This window comes from Pocillopora damicornis, chromosome 2 (genome assembly GCF_964200805.1).
Source record: "Pocillopora damicornis chromosome 2, jaPocDami1.2, whole genome shotgun sequence".
Taxonomy (NCBI): Eukaryota; Metazoa; Cnidaria; class Anthozoa; order Scleractinia; family Pocilloporidae; genus Pocillopora; species Pocillopora damicornis.
In genome coordinates, this window is record NC_142671.1 from 36088184 (window position 1) to 36100360 (window position 12177).

General features: G+C 37.9%; 2 protein-coding genes across 3 annotated transcripts; both read left to right on the forward strand.

Moving 5' to 3' along the window:
- The first annotated feature begins 437 nt into the window (after positions 1–437).
- Positions 438–7658, forward strand: LOC149051092 (Golgi-associated plant pathogenesis-related protein 1-like). 2 transcript variants are annotated; one of them, XM_089197514.1, is made up of 4 exons: positions 438–583; positions 4642–4709; positions 5328–5570; positions 6410–7658. In XM_089197514.1, exons 1-4 carry the CDS (start codon positions 520–522, stop codon positions 6638–6640), a joined length of 606 nt encoding a protein of 201 aa, XP_089053640.1. In that variant the 5' UTR covers positions 438–519; the 3' UTR covers positions 6641–7658. The 2 variants fall into 2 exon arrangements, with proteins under 2 accessions (XP_089053640.1, XP_089053641.1); XM_089197515.1 differs by lacking the exon at positions 438–583 and adding an exon at positions 1982–2152.
- Positions 7659–7907: 249 nt separating this feature from the next.
- Positions 7908–12030, forward strand: LOC113685448 (Golgi-associated plant pathogenesis-related protein 1). The gene is made up of 4 exons (XM_089197513.1): positions 7908–8034; positions 9314–9381; positions 10009–10251; positions 11145–12030. Exons 1-4 carry the CDS (start codon positions 7971–7973, stop codon positions 11379–11381), a joined length of 612 nt encoding a protein of 203 aa, XP_089053639.1. The 5' UTR covers positions 7908–7970; the 3' UTR covers positions 11382–12030.
- Positions 12031–12177: the final 147 nt, after the last annotated feature.

Below are 12177 nucleotides of genomic sequence, written 5' to 3' on the forward strand. Positions count from 1 at the left end.
TTCAAGTAATTTACTGTCGTTAATTAAATTTTTTTTTTGTGATTTTTTTGGTCATTTTTATCAATACATTGGTTTTGTTTTGCGGGATAAAAGATGACTAACCCTACGTTGGAAAGCATTATAAGTCTGATAACGATGTCACTTTGCTGAGTTTATCCTGCCTTTGAAGAAACTGAGAAAATAAAATTTCTCCTGTTATGGACGTTAATAAGTTTCCTTATTCTCTTAGACACCTGCAGTCAATGTCATTTTCAAACTTTGCACTAACAGGAAAAAAAGCAGCGGCCTAATTTAGTCGGAGACTTTTGAGCAGGTAGTTGAATAAATAGTTATCTCGAACGACAGAGTCCTGTTAGCAAACGGGCTTTCTGATGACGCAGTCTCCTTCAAACTATTTTTAATTTTTGGCAAAAATGAAATGCAAAAGATCGGATGTCACTCCACTTAGCTTGAGATTTTCATTTTCGGAAAGTTACTGGCTGATGCTGAGATATTTTTTTGCGTCCTGCACTCAGCGACATGAAGAAGTTTTTCATGCTATTAAGTGTAATTATTACCATTCCTGACATCGCTGTTTTGAAAGGTAATTTTTTTTGCTTTATTTTTCCTAAGGAATAACGGTTTATTGAAACGCTGAGTTATCGACCGACGCCACAAATTCTGCTCTTTAAAGAGTGAATTTTTAAAATAGGTTTAATTTTAAATGGCGTATTAAAATTCAGTGGCATTCTATATTTGCAATTTATACACAACTTTCAATACATCACTTGCGATTTTTACGTGAGTTACAGAAAACGTATCAGCCGATAGCGTTAAATTTACCATATATCAAGCAAACGCTCACTAAAGGCACAATACAAAAAATCAAATTTAAGTGTATGCTTATTTTGAATGTGGCTTCGTCTAAGTATGTGATAGAATTGGACAACGTAACCTCGTAATTATAGTAATTAGATAGATATATGTAGCTTACAGAAGACTGTCAAATTAACAGTATTTAGAAAAATATGCCAGTGGTTGTTGTAGCTCCTGCTATTTCCGCTCTTTAGTCAGTGAATTATTCCGGTTCCCTTGTTTTAGTTCTCATGGTTTTTATTCGTAATACACTTTGGACCGATATACTTGTTGTATGTGTTACGTTTTCAATGTCTTTCGTAGCCGGAATTAAGACCTCATGAATTTGTTCAACGCAATATGTTTTCCATAGTGATGCCGTGAACACTGCCTCCGAAACAACCTGCGATATTGAAACTTACCACGACGAAAATGGGTCTTCATAGGTGGAGAATATTTGGTTTCTACTTATAGTTATTGAGAATTTTAATAAATCCAACTCCACCACGGAGAAATTTCACCCAACCTGGACTTTTTGACCGAAATTGTTTAGCAGGGGTGTGATAAAACAACAGCCATACAAATGCTTTTAATTTGACTTAACCCCCCCTACACCCTGACATCAGCATCCATATTCTCCATAATGCTCGCTATACATTTCCTAAGATGCCGATAAGGAGAATTTGTTTAATAATCAAAAGCTTATTTAATTGATGATCATTTCCTTTATTCTCATGACAAAATGTTTGATTCAGGGGTGATATTATAAGGAGAAATTAGATGCAAGTCACTCTAAGAGGTTAAAGGGGCAATTTTAAGACAAAGTTTGCTTAATTGTGTGCTAGTTTTTTATTTCCTGTGAAGTCTGATATTCTAGGCGCCATTTTGGATGTGTTGGGAGCCCTGGAGAGACTGGAACCGAGGGTGTTCTTTGATAGGTCGAAGGTCTTCTCCCTATTTCTTTAATGCGCGCTCTTCTTAGCGTTAACGCCACATTCATAGGTTTTACTATTCAATAAAAAAGGCAATAATTGAAGCTGTGTACTGATATTTCAGAAGTGAATTTAGCATTTTCCTACTTCATAACTCACTTACCGGAAGTTATTTCTAAAAGTTCTCAACGGCAATTGACTTTGACAGAATCAGTTCTAGTCCCTGAGGAATTTAATCAACATGTGCTTGAAAAATATATAAATCGTCCATTGTAGCCCTCACCAAAACACACACCAAGAGGACAAGGAACAGTTTCGATAAGAAATGTTTGCTACCAGGTATCTTTCGCTCATCGCAGTTGTCTTCGCCCAGCTCAAAGCGAATGGTAAGCTAATTATCTTTCCAAAAATGTTATACCTTTTTCGTCAGGTTGTCTAATCACGATGTAAATATGTTCTCTGTTATGCGCTTAAACAAAGTTGCAACGCAGTTGTGTCATTGCTAGAAATTTAGTATATATTATAGCTAAAACATCGCAGTTACAGACCACAGATTAACGGGTTCTAAAGTTTTTCCTTTGGCGATACCGATGCACGGGTAAAAAGCACAGAACGGTGCAAAATACGTGTTACTTTCTTGTATGAGGGAAGTTCGCACGCAAGCCCGAATTTTTGGCACGATTTTCAGAGAGCTGCCATTTGTAATTACCGAGTAAGGCAGTTTATTTATCGGGGCACATTGCTACCCGTTTGAAGCAAACAGTAATCGATGGCTATGTCTTGAGATTAAATTTATATCTACATGAAACCTTGCGTGGCAAAAGTTTCAGTGTATAAATAATCGACTTCTTTTTTGCGTGAGGAATTGAAATACGATGCCATCCACTTTAACTTTGTGGATTTGCACAATCACTTCAGTGGAACAAAATCGTATTTTCACATCTTTCTTCGTTTCCTTGACCCCGTTTTCAAAACCTGAGGGTTTCAGTTTTCCAACTTCTGAACAAATTCAGGTTATTTAAAAGACAAAAAACTGAAAACATGGAACACATCAAATTTTATCAAAGAAACATTTAAAAACGAGAGCAAAAGAAAAACGCGAAAAAAGGATCCAAGGAGTAATGTTTCTCAGGCAACAGCCATGATTGTTTGTTGACATTCTGCTCAAAATTTGCATTTTACATCTAATGGTCAAGCTGAAAGCCCATTGTGTCAAAAAAACGGCTCTATATTTCTGAGAGGTTTATCACATCGGTCGAAAAATTCTTGTGCCAAGAGTTCTCTTTGACGTGCTTCTCTCTGTCTTGTTTCGCTGCTTTTCGTTGGTTTTTGCAGTAAGCCAATATCTGAAAAGCTCTCATCCATTACGGAATCGCGCCCATTGAAAAGCGTCGCCCGAGAAAAGTGGGGTACCCATGATGCTTTGCGAGCGCAATGACCTAGGAATGAGGTTGCAAACGCTCACCGCCAACTTCGGTCGCTTTAGATCTGAATTGACAAATTCCCAAACGGGAGTTGTAAAATTTCGCTTTGCGTCCGTTTAGAGACAATGGAGATACAATTGGAGCAATTAGCATTGTTTCAAAGTGACGAAATGCTCTTTTCGTCGGTAAAGAGCGAGGGCCGCGTTTGCATATCAAAAGAGCGTGAAGTGTTCATCCGTAAGCTTATGAGCGTGAGCGTGCACCTACGTGGAGCGGGAATCTACAACTTATACTTAAGCTTTTCGAAAAGTAATTAGACTACCGACGTGTTATCTGAAACTGACGGCAATAACGGGCCAAAAAGGAAGGTAAAATTCCGCACAGCCCCACACTACATTATACGTTCAGTTCTTGGATAGAGTGACAAAAACAATACTTTACCATTGGGAAAACAGATTTGTTTTACCATAGTATGGGGCAGTACGGAAATTTTACTAAAAGGAATATTTCTGTGATGTTTTGCTTTCTTGGCGAAGTTGATGGTCGAACCTCGCAAATCTGCCGCATTTGAGTCTTAACACAAATTGAAAACCCGGCATTTTGAAAGGTAATTTAATTTTACATATGACCGTTTTTTAAACAATATAACCTAATCAAGATAACGCCACTAATTACGTCTATTCTTCTTCGATGAAAAGCGCTACGTTTCGGTTGTCTGCACAAGAAACAATACTTTCGAACACTGCGGACACGGGGGATTACATGATTGACAGTCGGATTGACAGGCCTGCGTGAAGTTACGCATGCTCTCTTTCTCTTTTCTAGCTCATTTGCATTTTCCCGTGCGACGTTTTTCAATGGGCGCGATTCTGTAATGAAAACCTTAGTTAATACCATTTAAGTGGAATGCAGTTAACAGTTTAACATGGGTGAATTTTCTCCCCAAGGGAATGATGATGAATGAAATACAAGAAAAAGCGTTCATAATTACTTTTCATACCATTACCGTAATTACTTAATCATAACAATGTTTAAAGGGATAATTTATTTTACAACCGTATTAAGCAGATCTTAAAAAATTAAAGCTGTCTCTCGTTTGATAGAGATATTGATCGAGACTTACGAGACGACATTGATCGAGTTTCATGTACAATGATATCGCTGAAAGATTGTTAGCCATGTCGGCTTCTTCTAATACTAATGTCACGAAACAAGAAGCAAAGGAGCTCGAGTAAATTCAAAGGAAAACTGTCTCTTATTTATCTAAGCACATTTATAACAATCATCCTCGAGTGCCTGATGAAAATAAGACATAAAATAGCAATGTCGACCTCAAGACATGAAAGAGAAGTAAGAAATTTTCATACCCAGAAAATATCGCAGAACTCAGTGTTGGTAAAAAAGCTCCATACCATATTTCTGGCTTCATACCATGTTTCTTTTTGTAACAGAGGCAGCCATCCCGCCATTTAACGATCAGTGTATACAGTGGCATAATATCTACCGAGAAAAACATCAGGTAAATATTGATAAACCCTTAACACCCCAACATCAGCACCCATATTCTCCAAACTGTTCTCTATAAATTTCCTTGGTTCTGGCGAGGAGAACTTGCTTAAAAATCACATCCTCTTAGGTTGGCGATCGTGTCCATTATTCTCATGATCTTGATAAATTATTCAGAAGTATTGCTGTCAGGAAAAATTATACGATGGTAACTCTTAGGGTTTACAGTGTTAAGAGAACTGTACAGAAAACGTTAAAAAATTAAGATCACATCTACGAACTGATTTACCAGAAGGGTGTAGAACTAAAAATATAAGGGGGTAATTTCCTAAAGAAACTGTGGTGCTCCGTCGCTGAAAGAGTATAACAAGATAATTTAGTATTATCAACTGAGTTGATAACGTAAATTGGCCACTGTAAAGAGTTTCAAAACTGATTTTTCGAGCGTTAGCCCTTCGTCAGAGCGAGAGGCTCTGGCAAAGGGCTAACGCTCGAAACGTCAGGTTTGAAACTTTTATAGCTGGGATATTGACCCTTGGGTATTCCGGTTTTTTTGTTGTTGAAAAAAATTACCTTCAGTTGCATCAAACTGAAATTTAGGACTGACTCAGAGACTATTTTTACAACATAGGTCGACCCTGTGACGTGGGATGACACTCTTGCCAATGGAGCTCAAACTTGGGCAGATTATTTAGCGCAAAATAATTCGTTTAAACATGCGTCTGGAATTCAGCCAGGAGAAAATCTATACCTGTCCGGTTCTCCTCTGCCAGAGGAGCCCTGTACTGAGGCAACACAGCTGTTCTACGGGGAAATTAAAGATTATGATTTTGACAAGCCTGGATTTTCAATAAGTACTGGGCACTTTACTCAGGTACATACCAAGGCCTATACTAAGACGTATTAACTTGCCTTAGTTTTAGGCGCCTTTAAACAGTTTAAGGCTATTTGAGAATATTCTTAAAAACGTCAGGTGACCTATAGTAACTTCAAGTGACTTTAGGGAATTGATAAAGCGACCCTATACGGCTAACATGACCCATCCTTGCGCAATCAAATCAAAGTTTTCTCCGAGTTGACGAAATCTGGTGAAAAAGGGGCATGAAAGAGGTTGCAATTAAAGGTATTTGAAAATAACTCGACTTTTATTTTCGTATACGTGGTTTTTATCCACATAGTTCAACTCAGCCCCAAATGCCAAGTATTGAAAGCAGTTCAACAGCGTTGTTGCTCAGCTAGAACAGAACGCTGACAGAAATAAGAGTTTATTTATTTTGGTTGTCAGGCAGGTCGTGTAAAAGCATAGCTAAAACCCTTACCTACGTCTTCTTTTGTCTCTCGTTCTCTTCATCTCCATCTCTTCACCCAGCCCCAACCTTTCTTCCGCACGAATGTACAGTATAACTTTAGAATACGGACATTCCTCCTTTTAATTTCGACTCAAAGTCCGTCGCGCTAGTCGAAAAATATCAACGGAATTCTGGGAGTAAGTTGCACAAAAAATTCGTGCACTTCATTCCCAGGTTTCTGCACGGCGTGCGAACAGCGGTTTTTTTTCCCTTTTTTTCGCTGACTTCTCTAGACTCGCTCAACGGACTTCCCCGAAAATAAGGGACTGCCCGTAATCTAGTTTAACTGTTTCTACCTTTAACTGGCCGAGAATATTAATTACGTTATTTTATGAATTAACAGTCTTCACTTCATTTTCCTCAGGTTGTCTGGAAGAAAACTAAAAAGATTGGAGCGGCACAACAAACCAGAAAAGATGGAAGGCTTGTGGTTGTGATTCGTTATTCTCCCGCTGGGAACTATGTTACAGAGAAAGCTTTCAGGGAAAATGTTTTACCCGCCCGATCAGGACACGGATTTAGTCACACGCTTTCTTCGTCAGCTCTCGCTGCCTTCGTTGTTGCATGCGGGGCTGTTTTGAATTTTGTCTTTTGATGTTTTCACCCTTATTACGCTATGTAGCAAGGAATTTCAGTTTCTCGTCAGTAAAAATATGCAATTTAATTTTAATACATGTCGAGGGAATTAAAACGCTGTTATTTCTTGTAAGGACAACGTTTGTTGTTCAGAATTTAAAGGTAGCGGTCGGCTTTTTTTGCTGTTAGGAATTGGCTCTAAATTGGCTTCCGTAAAGAGTTTAAAAGCTTACGTTTCGAGCGTTAGCCCTTCGACAATCGCTCTGGCGAAGGGCTACCGCTCGAAACGTCAGCTTTTAAACTCTTTACGGTGGTCAATTTACGGTATCAATTCAGTTGATAATGCTAAATTAACCTTTCATTACCTGTTTAGTTACGTTGTGCATCAGTTTGCATTTCGTGTACGTGTGCTGGTTTGGAGTTTCACGCTGATTTTGGTTAAGGAAACAAATAATGTTGGTTTCACTTCGGCTGTTGTGGCTTCTGTGAAAACCAGAAAGTATTAATATTACTCTGAACAGAAATTAGCATTAGGAAACAAAGAATATAAGGTTAATTCCGGTTTTTCTTTTTTCTTTTTTTTCAAGGAAAGAGTCATAGAGAGTTAAGATAAATCTCTGAATGAAAATATGTATTTGTTTATTACTTCGGTAATATCTCACCAGACGTAGTTTTGGAGCGATTTGGTATTTATGTTTAAGTTTGATAAGTTTAACTTTTAATCAGGTGAGAGTTAGTATTCATATTATTCACGGATTTGGTTACCACACCAAAACCAATTTCGTTTGTTGTAGAAAATAAATGATAAACCGAATGTGGCAAAGCAGACATGTTTTGGTGGTGGAAAGAATTCAAACAAAGCAGAACCGTGTCTTGTGATCGCAATGTGGATTGTAACTTTGAATTTTTTGTAAACTAAAGAAGGAGGAAATAATTTTAGTAAAAGCAGCTTTGTAAAAATTTTAAATTTACCTGATTTTTTTTGTTGATGATATCCTTGGTTCATTTTTAATAAAGAAGAGAAAGCTTGTTAATCAGTCTTCTTTTGTAAAGATTCTGCTTATGATGTGAATTATTTTTCTATGAAATAAAATCCTCCGATAATTTGATGGTACAAACTAGAGATAGCTAAAACTTCTTTCGTTAAAAAATATCTTCAACCCTACAAAAGAATTAAACAATTACAACGCCTTTTCTAAATAGCAAAGATTTATTCTGCTTAACCTCAACATTCCTTGCGAGCAGGTGTAAGTTATGAATTATTTATTCTTCCGTACTGTTTTATAAGGGTTGGTTGTTGACAGAAACACTTCGTACCGACAGAGACGTAGTCGATCCAAATCTCGAAAATGCAAGTTTATTTCGCTCTCCTTTGCTTCAAACTGGGTCTGCTGATGAGAGCTTCTTTTGGAGGTAAGATACGGAATTCAGTTTTGATCTGCAGCGATAGAAGTTGGCATTACAATCAAGTTGGAAGGAACTTGCGAACTTGAAGAAAGTTCAGGAATAAGTACTCCGCAAAAAATTGCTCTGAGGAATCAAAATATTTTGACAAAAGCGTTCTACTCTCGCAGGATCTCGGCTCTCGTTTCCCTGTAATTTTTTCGTTATTCTTTTGGTAACTGACTGCGTTCAGTCGCGTTCTTTCTCTCATAAGTACTATTATCCATGGTGCTGATACAGTAACTTATCAAATGTATAAAAACGCAACTTGACAGACTATTGCACCCAGGGACTATACTATCGTATAGCCGAAAGTGAGCAGGTATTTTAGATCCAACCTGTAACACCGACAGGACTTGGTAAAACAGTCCGTTACTAATTGAAAAATTTTTCCTTCACTCGCATTAATGGAATTTCTAAAAAAAGATTTGTAGACTGACTGATGATCGACCAACGAATTTTTAACAAAATAATCAGACCAAACTCTCCCCGTTAATGAAAATTATTGTTTAATCTTTTGAATTTGCATAGAAGATTATTTGCTTAGTTATGCCTGATGCTCTGCGGCGATTGAAATGGCAGTTTGAAGCATTAAAAGCATTTGATGGGGGTCGAATTTCTCAAGGTGAACTCATACCTATTTAAATTTTTAGAAGATAGATTGGAAATTTTCAAAATTTTTATCTACAAAGATCGTTACGCTATCCACATTGCTGATCCTAGCAGTATATGGGACGCGTGTCACATGAACTTCGTAATAGACCTCTGTCTCTGTCTCTGTGGCTTAGTGGTAGAGCATCGGAGCTCGGAATCCGATCGTCTGAGGTTCGATTCCTCATGGGAACTCAGAATGTTTTCTTAGTCCCACGCTTGTGATGAGATGATAAAAACATCTTTCTCTACATTTGAAGTCTTATCAAAACTAGCTTTTAAGACTGCACATGTAAGCACGTCCAAAACGTTTCTACTGATAAAACTATTTTATTATTTTATTTTTTTTTTTAATTTCAAAGCGAAAAGATTTGAGAATTTTATCTGTCAAGCCACACTATTTAGTTATCCAATTAGGAATTGAAATTTTGAAGTTGAACTCGAATTTTCCGGAAAATCCTACAGTTCATTGTATGAGTAATTTGCTTGAACTGTTATCTTTAATTGATAGCATCTAGTTACTACCGAGTGAAATCAGTTCAGTACGCAATGTAATTTCTAACGGGTAAAATTAATTTAACTTTCCTATTCATGACAGAGGCAGAAATTCCGCCATTCAAAGATCAATGCCTGAAGTGGCACAACGTGTACCGTGAAAAACACCAGGTAAATAACAACCGTATAGACTTCTCTCTGAGAGTAAATTGTATAAGCATGCAGGTTGCAGTAATTGTTTCCATGAATCAACTCCACGATCCACCTAAGACTCATCGGGATATCAATCACACGGGAAGTTTGGAGACCTCCAGGGATGCCTCAGAGTTACTTTGAGGCGTAGCCCGGAGAAAATCTAGCTTCTTGAGTGCCGTTCAAACTTTTCAAGTGCTTCATATCTCGATGAAAGCATGGCTGACGTGTGAATCAATTGTTTTGTGTATCATTTTCAAATCGATATTTCGAACACTGTTGAGAGAGAAATTTGCCTAAAATGCTCCAATGCGTTATCAGCGTGCATTTTGGGAATGTGAAGCACACTTGCGTTACTGAAATTGATTGTACAAACTCACTGGCTATTATATAATTTCCACTAGTTTACTGAGTACGCGTACGTCATTCCAATGTCTCACCGTCAAATGTCCAAATGTTCTGTCAAATGGAGAAGATTTCTAAATAATCCACTTTACCTACTTAAGTTACCATCATATTAACATTTTTCCTTTGTCTACACCCTTTATGTTGAATGTTTGCTAAGCGATCGATCGGCATGACGGGAAATTATTTTGCAAAACGCAGGTTGATCCCGTGACGTGGAGTGACACTCTTGCCAGTGGCGCCGAAAGTTGGGCAAACTATTTAGCGCAAAACAATCTGTTTAAACATGCGTCTGGTCTTCAAGTTGGGGAGAATCTGTATCTCTCTGGTTCCCCTTTACCTGAAGAGCCTTGCACTTCGGCTACTCAAGCTTTCTACGGAGAAATCAAAGATTATGATTTTAAAAAGCCTGGGTTCTCCATGGATACTGGACACTTCACTCAGGTGAATTTACTTTAAAGTAGCTTCAGTTATATCTGTTACCAAAAAAAGGTTTCAAATGAAAGGACAAAGGCTCCCATGCAGAGCATTGAGCCTCTTTCAACCCAGGACTATACATGTGTAGCGGTGGACTTTTCGAGAGATCTGACCTGTAGGTAATTCATAAACAGATTTCATGTTTTTGATTGGAATAAGAATGGGTTCAGCTCGCCAAAGAAACAGAGAAAGATGTTTTCCGTCTTGTTACGAGCGTGGGACAAGGAAAACATTCTGAGTCCCCATGAGGAATCGACCCTCAGACCTTCGAATTCCGCGCTCCTATGCTCTACCACTGAGCCACAGAGACTCTCTAGTGAGCAAGACCCAGATTTCATTTTGCCGTGCCTTTGTGCAGTGTCAGACATACGAGGCTCATCCGAACAGACTCGCGGTAACATTTAACATATTTTTCCTACCTAAGATAGACATAAAAAAAATGTTAAAGGCGATGTCATCTGCGTATCTGTCTTCGAATAGATCAAATTAAGTATTTTAAACAAATAGATTCTATGCTGCCGTGCTGAGTGTGTCACTGATATCCATAAGACAATTTATGAACGATTTTTGTGATCTATTACTATACACAGCCACGGTAACCTGGAATCTATTTTTTTTTTGATATGATAAAAAGCAAAATGCTGACGTCATCTATGCACTTGCCCTCTGATAGATCACAAGTGAGAACCAATCAAAATGGATGTAAAAGTCAACTTTTCATATGAGATTCAATTGCTTTGAAGTAACATGTTCTTCAGGGGGAATAGTGATACCCTGTACTCACTTCATGCTTCCGAAGCCATGATAAACTCCATCGGGATGAGCTCGTGTTCATTCTTTTCTCTTTCGTGTTCTCCCAGGTTGTTTGGAAGAACTCCAAACAGATCGGAGCCGCTCAGCAAGTAAGGAGAGATGGAAGGCTTGTTGTGGTGATTCGCTATAATCCCCCAGGAAACTTCAATACAGACGGAGCTTTCGCTGCAAATGTTTTGCCTGCCCGACTTGATAATGGATCCGGAGTTTGTGATGTGCGTTCTTCTTCGGTTTTCACGGCTTATCTGGTTGCTCTTGGACTTATTTTCAATTTCCCCTATTGATGTATTTATTTGAGCAACACCTTGATTAAGGAGTTTCCATCTTTAGGCTGCAGATGCACAACTTTATGATATCCTATTCAAACACGATTGAATAAATTTGTAAATGAACTCATTGCAAACGTTAACATTTTTAGCCTTTGTATAAGTTGCATCAGTGATCTGATTAGTTGCTGTTGTACAGTGATGTAGTTTTATTGCATTTGGAAGGACAGGATGCAGTTCTGTATAGGCGTCAGAAGTAGAGATATGGCCGGAGAATTCCTAGTGCCGAAATTCATGTAAATGACATATTGCATACAACTGAACGCAACCGTAACATGCTAAGAAATGCTAGAAAACGACAAGTATTACTCTTCATGTAAAGGGCGCCTGTCGGAATTCTGTTCGACGAGCCTTTGATTTTATAATTGATAAACGGTACGGTACTCTGGTTCTTGTGATAAACAAGTTTCGTTTTCAATAAATTTTCATTGTACACATTACACATATCATCTTCATTTTTGTGTAGAACAGCTTTGACAGTATATTTGCAAACAAATCATCGCCAGTTACATGGGAGCTTTGACGTTTCGCCGCTATAACAACAAAACTTAAATTACATAAATTCGCTGTGCTTAATTACAAATAAAGTTGAAATTCAACTTTCAAACGCAGTCACTTTCAATGAAAAGGCAATTTTATATGTGTTTTGTCCATGTCGTATGCATAAATAAAAGTTTTCACAAGCATAAGTTTGCCCCTGAGGTTTAAATTACTTGTTGCGTGTAGAAAGGGTTTTTTTATGGAGGGGGCGGGG

Excerpts from the sequence above, each read along its gene's own strand:
- LOC149051092 (XM_089197514.1), top strand. The coding sequence starts at position 520 with ATGAAGAAGTTTTTCATGCTATTAAGTGTAATTATTACCATTCCTGAC. Across the intron at positions 584-4,641 it reads TGACATCGCTGTTTTGAAAG|AGGCAGCCATCCCGCCATTT; the intron begins GTAATTTTTTTT and ends TTTTTGTAACAG. Across the intron at positions 5,571-6,409 it reads GTACTGGGCACTTTACTCAG|GTTGTCTGGAAGAAAACTAA; the intron begins GTACATACCAAG and ends CATTTTCCTCAG.
- LOC113685448 (XM_089197513.1), top strand. The coding sequence starts at position 7,971 with ATGCAAGTTTATTTCGCTCTCCTTTGCTTCAAACTGGGTCTGCTGATG. Across the intron at positions 9,382-10,008 it reads TGTACCGTGAAAAACACCAG|GTTGATCCCGTGACGTGGAG; the intron begins GTAAATAACAAC and ends TGCAAAACGCAG. Across the intron at positions 10,252-11,144 it reads ATACTGGACACTTCACTCAG|GTTGTTTGGAAGAACTCCAA; the intron begins GTGAATTTACTT and ends GTGTTCTCCCAG.